Source organism: Buceros rhinoceros, unplaced genomic scaffold (assembly GCF_000710305.1).
Source record: "Buceros rhinoceros silvestris isolate BGI_N320 unplaced genomic scaffold, ASM71030v1 scaffold9637, whole genome shotgun sequence".
Taxonomy (NCBI): domain Eukaryota; kingdom Metazoa; phylum Chordata; class Aves; order Bucerotiformes; family Bucerotidae; genus Buceros; species Buceros rhinoceros.
The window spans coordinates 60,984-68,533 of NW_010421573.1; the positions used below are offsets into that span (position 1 = coordinate 60,984).

General features: G+C 37.9%; 1 protein-coding gene across 1 annotated transcript in view; it reads right to left on the bottom strand.

The window, feature by feature from the left end:
• The window catches only part of PDK3 (pyruvate dehydrogenase kinase, isozyme 3), a 35,160-nt gene that overhangs the window by 15,086 nt on the left and 12,524 nt on the right, over positions 1–7,550 (bottom strand). The window contains exons 3-4 of the mRNA XM_010139715.1: positions 4,088–4,272; positions 2,057–2,146 (exon numbers count right to left, since the gene is read on the bottom strand). Coding sequence (XP_010138017.1) covers positions 2,057–2,146; positions 4,088–4,272 — 275 coding nt within the window. The remainder of the gene's footprint in view (positions 1–2,056; positions 2,147–4,087; positions 4,273–7,550) is intronic.

The window sequence follows — 7,550 nt, forward strand, 5'->3', positions numbered from 1 at the left end:
AGCTTTCCAGCCACTCCTCCCCAAGCCTGTAGCGTTGCAGTAGGTTGTCGTGTCCCAAGGGCAGCACCCAGCACTTGTCCTTGCTGAACCTCATACAACTGGCCTCAATCACCCATCAATCCAGTCTGTCCAGATCCCTCTGCAGTGTCTCCCTACCCTCAAGCAGATCAACACATCCACCTAACTTGGTGTTATCTGCAAACTTACTGAGAGTGCACTTGATACCCTCATTCAGATCATCGATAAAGACGTTACAGAGAACAGGCCCCAACACTGAGCCCTGGGGGACACTACTTGCGACTGGCCGCCAACTGGATTTAACTCCACTCAGCACCACTCTCCAGGCCCGATCATCCAGCCAGTTTTTTATCCAGCAAAGAATACACTCTTCCAAGCCATGAACATTTTTCCTTCCTTTAAAATCCAAGTCTTTGTCAGAGTCCTAAGACTGTTAAAGAGACTGCAAAGTTCAAAGCACGCTTCATGTTGTAGCTGAAGTTAAGTAGCAACAAGAGCTAAGATCTATCCGTACATCTAAAATCCTGGCTTCCAAGCTCAAAAATCTTATTGTAGGACAGATAGTGAGATACAGAGACCCACTTCAAGCAGTTACAGGCACACTTGATGGAGTTGCTTGGAGTAAGAAGTGGCTGTTTAAATAATTCTTCAATGTTTGAAGGGCATATGCAGCTTGTAGCTGCCACATACAGTGCCAAAAATCAACATCTTAACTCTGACAAATTGCTCAGAACGCTCCCTGTGAACCAGAACACTTTGGAGCTAGTACAGTATACAGAATGTAAATCATCCCCTCCAGCAATTCTACAAGGAAATGGCCTCAATCACCTTGACTCTAGACAGACTCAGTCAAGGACATTTTGTTTCTTCCAAAGACAACAATGGATACTGTTTACGATTCCCTCATTTTGTTAGGGATTTCTTCTTCAGATGTGGAAGACCTATTTTAGCTATTATCTTGAAAACTGGACTGAGGACCTTCTGATGCTGCGAACTCCTCTGTCCAAGCCAGCAGCTATGAATCTGATGATCAAAATAGATTCCAACACTATTTAGATATTCCTTCTAATAGCAAACAACACGATTGTAACATATACAACGCTGATGTCACAGCGGAGTAAGATCAATCAAAAGAAAGCTGCTGAAAAAAGGCCAACTTAGAGCTAAAAAGCTAGAAGCCAAGAAGCCTTCAGAACAGTAGAAAGCATCTGCCTTACAAAGCAAGCTATCACGCAAGTCAAACTCCGACATAAGGTCAGAGTTTCCCGCTGGCAGAAAGTGAAGAAGAGAAACACACTCTTCCTCTCTGGCAGCTGCACAAACAGCAGTGAAGGAGACAGCAAGACCAGTATTTGTAAATAGATACACCCAGCGTGTGAACCTTCAGTAAGGAAGTTCGTGAAGCAGGACAGCATTGCCTCATGACTAGTTACTAACATTTTGAAAGAATAAGAACATTCACAACATTACGTAAACAGGATTTATTAAGCAAACAGGATTTCTAATGCGACTGTGCCAGATCATTCAGGTACAACCATCACATACACCTCTTCTGGATAAGAGAGAACAGGCTTTGATACAATCAGATGCATACAGTAATGGGGAATCTCACCGGAATATCTGTACACCTGAGGACATTTTACTGAAAGGTCTAACTAAACAAATTGGAAAATTTAACTTACTCTCTATTTTGTTTAGAACCAGAATCAGACAAAAAAGCTGTACATGAGAACCTGCTTCTAAGTATTAAAACACTCAGATACTTAAAAGAACAGATTGAAGTTATTTTTTAAAAATCAATTGTTTTCTTAGTTCTGTTAAAACAGCAAAAGTTCCTCTATTCTCAATAAAGAAATCATTAGAAATTCTGAATAAGCTCATGGCTTTATTGTGAGCCACTGCAGAACTTTAATTTCTTCTTTTTTAAATTTATTAAAAGTATTTAAATCACATTCAGTCTCTTGTATCTCAATAACATATATGCATAATGTAAGTTGTAGGCTTTTTTTAATCAACAAAAATATTAATTTCATCTTACCTTTAACCACCTCTGCCACATTACAATTAGGATCAATACTTCCAATATGTTTGGGATGAGCAGGATTAATATCTCCGCCAAAAAGAAGTGCTAAAAGGAAAAAGAAACGGCAGTAAATCATCTCTAACACTTGAGGCAGCCCAGAAAGTTTAAATCTGATAGTATCTGACACTTACTGCATAGCGCATCATTGTTTTAAAAAAGATTCTCTAGCAAATTGCCAGAATCCTTGTTTAGGAAGACTACTTGCCTTCCTATTTTTTTTTTTCCTTTTCATTTTTTATAGCTAAGACTAGCTAAAACAGCAATAGTGGTACAGGAGGGTTAAGGTGAAAACCTGTATTTCAAAGTGGACTACCAAAAATGAGATAAAACTAAAACATAAAATGCTTATTCATACCATTATGCCAGAAGAGAAGCACTCAGAGCAATGGGAATGTTACAGTCAAAAGGACTGAGGAGCTGTAAAGACAGCATTAAAAGCCTTTTACACTCACTAAGCTGCAATTTCACCGCTGGCACAGAGGTCTCTCTCACTTGACTTTCTCCCTGACTCTCAGCAGTACACTCCCCACTCCCTCCTTTGCACAAGGGTCTGGCACTCACCAGATCCTCCACTGAGAGTTTAGCTCTCGGAGAAGTAGCAGAAGTGATTTTCTGCTATTTTAGCAAGTTAGGCAGCTCTGACAGGAAACAGATGCAGTATGAGGTGAGCAAAAAACAGGATTCTGAAAGCTTTTCCTATTCTGGCCATGGTGAGCTAATACACTGCACCCTGCAGAACTGCACTGTAAGAAACAGTCTGGCAGTAACATGGGAAACAAATGCAAACTATGTAAAAGTCTGTTTACGCATATTCTGCTTTCCAATTGTCTTTTTCATCAGTCATTCAAGATTGGTACTTGCCATCATGGATGGATCACTATTGAGAAATGGTACAATGTTAACGAAGCTTTAAGCATCTATAAGCAGTTTTAAGTTTCAACAAGTTAAATAAGAGTGTCCGTAGGAAAATCCATTTCAGTTCAACTAAATAAGTTTAATATTTCAGAACTAGAGCAAATTATGCTAGTACTCAGCCCAAGAATTCTGTTAGGACAACATTTTCACTTCTTGCTAGAACTCTATGACAGCGTTTTAACTTAACTTGGTTTTAACTTAGTCTGTCCAGGTACAAGTAAAGAACAGGCTGCACATTTATCTCATTTTGCATGCTTTGCCACATTAGAGTTATTTGTACACACACAGCAAGGTATCACTTAGTCACATAAAAGGTTACTGGAAAGACACACAACTTGCAGTAAAATACTTTACACTACTCTACTGTCCACATTATCTGTAGCATACTACAATTTCTAAGAGCTCATAAAAGCAGAATACTGGGCAGAGAATGAAGCTCTAGAGCTAAAAGGCACAAGATACACTAAAAGAGACCAAAAGACTGTCCTTAACTTTATCAGATCACTTTTTGCATAGTTGCACATACTGGTTAATAGGAGCTGTGCAATAACTCCTTTCACTCTGTAATACGAATATAAAAAAAAGTAACTTTATTAGTAACAACAAATGAAACCAAACCTAATGACAAAGGATGATTAATTCTAGCATTTATTCATAAATAGGAAGTAGTGGGAGACAAGGGATACAAATTAAAACTTATGTTAGAAACACTCGACCTCTCTTCAGAAGGCAGGAAAGTCTAGATAACTTGCTACTCTACTACTGTCTAAAAATACTTCATGTATCACTATGCAAGCTGCCTCTGCCAACAAGATTAAAATGTGACAGCCACACTGATGATGCCTAAAAATTCTAAAAGAAAGTGCTCTGGTGTTTTGGATTAATTTCTAATAACTGCGAAGTACCAAATTAACCAGTTGCCAGTATATCTTTTATTGTAATTAGCACAAAATCTTAAGAATTAGTCATGAGTATTAAAAAAAACGAAGTATTAACCAAAACAAAGCTATGGCTTCAGGTTTACAAGCAATAACTAATGAGTTCTCAGAGATGAAAAAAGCAATTACTTACTGTGTTGGTTAATAAGCATACGGAAAGAGATGCGGTTGGTGTAGAATCTATCTAGAAAATACTGGATGTTACTGCTAACAAATGGATCAAAGCCGTATTTTTCCTTGTATTCAATCACCCCTTGCGCCATGGTTGGAACCACATCATTGTGTCTGTTCCTGACTTTAATTAAAACATCTAAAAAGCTAGAGGAAACAAAATTAGAAACAGATTGTTAAAAGTATCATTGAACTCAATCTCTCACTTCTGTTTTGAACTCCCCACAGATAACCATTTTATCTGTTTACTATCCCTCCCACGCAACCAAAAAATTATCAGAGGAGAAAAAATTTTAGCAATATCTAAACAAACCTATTTCAAGAGAAATATCTGGTCAACCTCACACGAGATCTGTGATATATGTAGGACCTGAAATTAAGTTATTCCTGCCCAGAACATTCCTTTAACTTTAATTTGCCATTAACAGAAACCAAAAGATTTTCTTTTATTGCACACATAAGCACCATGGTGAACTCTCATTATCTGCACCCAATAGTAGCTGGGAGATAGGAAACTCCAGAAAAACAACCTGACTGTGCTTCACATTTTCCTGAGAAGTCTTACTCTTCGTACTTTCTTCCCAACACCTCAGCCTGGGCAGTCTAACTTTTGAATGCATTGCCTTCACCTGGCACCTATTCTGCTAAGTTTGATTACCAGGATAGGTAATTATTATCACTGGGACTTCTGCTCAGTTTCCTTTCACACCGCTGGATGGCAGAGCGCATACAATGGTGCTCTGAAGGGCTCTTCTCCGTGGTAGCTCAGCAAGTTTTAAGATATCACTTCCATTGCTCTTAAGGACCACCTGTTAACAAGCACTTACTTGCTTTGAAACAGCATGGAGGATTTTCCCCCATACGTAAACGCATACATACTTCAAATATTAATAGCTTTCTAAAGACCAGACATGGAAAATTAGTACTACTCGATTTTGCTACATTCTCAAATATTAAATGAATTTTAATACCATAATGATTACATGATCTTGTTTACAAAAAAGCACATACAGTGAAATGCAGCTTTCAAAAGAAAACACAGCTTGGAGACTCATTCAGTTATGCCTCTATCTGCAATTCTACAGATCTTTTAAAAAAATATCAACAGCCAAACATTCTCACCAGATTTATAATGAACACTGAAAAGAAATATATTCATTATTTTTATCAAAAGTACAATACACACCAGCCAAGGAAGGAATCATAGAATAGTTTGGGTTGGAAGGGACCTTTTAATGGTCATCTAGTCCAACCCCCCTGGAATGAGCAAGGAAAAGAACATTAATACCACCAAAAAAGAAAAAAACCCTAACAATTAGTTACCATATTCAAACTGCATGCTTCCTTCCTTTTCATAAGCACTCAGCCAAGACAATCATTTGATAGCACACCACGCCATTCTCAACAAGAGAGATATTTTTCAAATTATTTCTCCTACCCTATGCTGCCAGCTCCAAAGGAACACAGGATTTATTTTTATTCATTTTATTTTCATTGGCCTCAGTCTAAACAGGACTAAACAGGATTTGCCCAAGTGTTAACAAACAGTTCAGTAGTCTTTCAACACTATTTTGTTGTGAAGAAAAGGGGAAGTTTTAACTGCCTAATTCTCCCATGTCAGTACTATCACAGTACAGTTCTCTTACTTATGTGTCTTGCTGACTGAACAGCTTAAAATATTTTAATGCTTAAAAGGTTTCTAGATTCCCTATGTTTTATTAAGTCTTGATTCTGTGTGATCTCTAACCATGGAGATCTGACATTAGTTTTCCAGACAAGACTAGTGCCTGGCTGTACTTACGCTGCTTCTCTGTTTCAGAGCAACAAGGCACTAGCTAAAAACAAGGCTGAGAAGCAACTCTTACAATCACATCTGAAAGGGAACTGGCAACACTCTCTACTAAATGCCATTTGCTGACAGCTTTGGCATTTGTTTTTGAATACCTTCACTATCCACAACACACAAGCTGATGCCTGCCTGCTCCACAAGGCCACATTGTCCACAGACATCCCCCTACCAAAATGCTTAAGTACACAAAGCATGCCGAAGGGCAACCAAAGAGCTGCGAGATTTATCTGCTACAGACCAGCAAATCATAGCTGCGGCTTAGTGTGCAAATACACACAATAAAAGAATTCTTCATTATTGGAGTGATGACAAACCTCCCGTTCCACCTTCAAAAATAACTGAGTTCACTCAAATGTTCCCATCAAGCAGATGCTTTTAAAGGACTGAACACTTGACGTACATAAGGCACATTTCAAAGCAGCAGGGCAGAAATCAAACCACATTTCCTTAATCTTACTATGCATTCCTTACCTTCCCGTCATCCCACACATCCCTGAAAGACACAACGTTTTTACTGTACGCAAACTGCGGGAGATTATATCAAGGAGTTTTTAAAATACTCATTGGACTAGCTGGGGAAGTAGCTCTGAAAATTTTATGACTGTTTTTTCAAAATTCAGTGTATCATATTTTCAAAACCACCATGAATGAATAATGCAGTTCATTTGACAGATGAGAAATTATTAATATGAAGCTATTTTAGATCAGTGAGCTTCAGTGGCTTCAGTATTAACAAAAGAACATTAATGTGTTACCATTGCTAGTAAATAAATTAAGCCTAGAGACTTCTGCATAGACAATTAACACATCTCACAACACAGTTTAAGTCACTAATGACCCTATATATTATTCTGTTTGATCTAACATTATGGTACAAGAAAAGAAGTCATAGTAAAGTCAATATAAAGACAAAAGGAATTTTTGCTATGTCTTATGATTTAAGACAAGAAAGTGATGAGTAGACTGAAAAAAAATCATCCTTTTAAATGAACAGACATGCAACAGTGGTGGTTTTTTTTTGACTGGCTGCTCTTTTTAAAAGAAGTGCTGTCTGGTAGCTCAGAATCACCAGAATGACAGGTACAAGAAGTTCACACTCCAAAAGATTTCCCTACTAGAAAGTGTAGCTACTTTTGAAGGGTAAAACTAACTGAAGCAGCAACCCACATTACTTGAAAGTAACAAAATAGCACTTTCTTGATCAAATCTACTCCAATATTTACTTATTTCAAATTGCCAACAGAATGACTATTTTAATCTTAGTGCTGCGGAAGGTAAAGTTACTTCTTGTTTCTTGTGTCTGTTATCTCTAGACATACTGGCAGCTTACAACATTTGCTCTCAGTTGCAGGACACTCACCACACACACCCTCCCACGAGAGTGCCACAAAGAGAAAAATCAGCAACCAAACTCAGGGGTATAGAGAGTAGAGTAAGGGTTCTCTGAAAGTGCATATGAACAGCACATTTTACAAACTCTTCATTTTTTGAAGAGCAACTTATGCATCTGGCTAAACACACAGAGGCAGATTAGACCATGGGAAATTTCCTGCCAGCTTTTTTTTTTTTTTTTTTT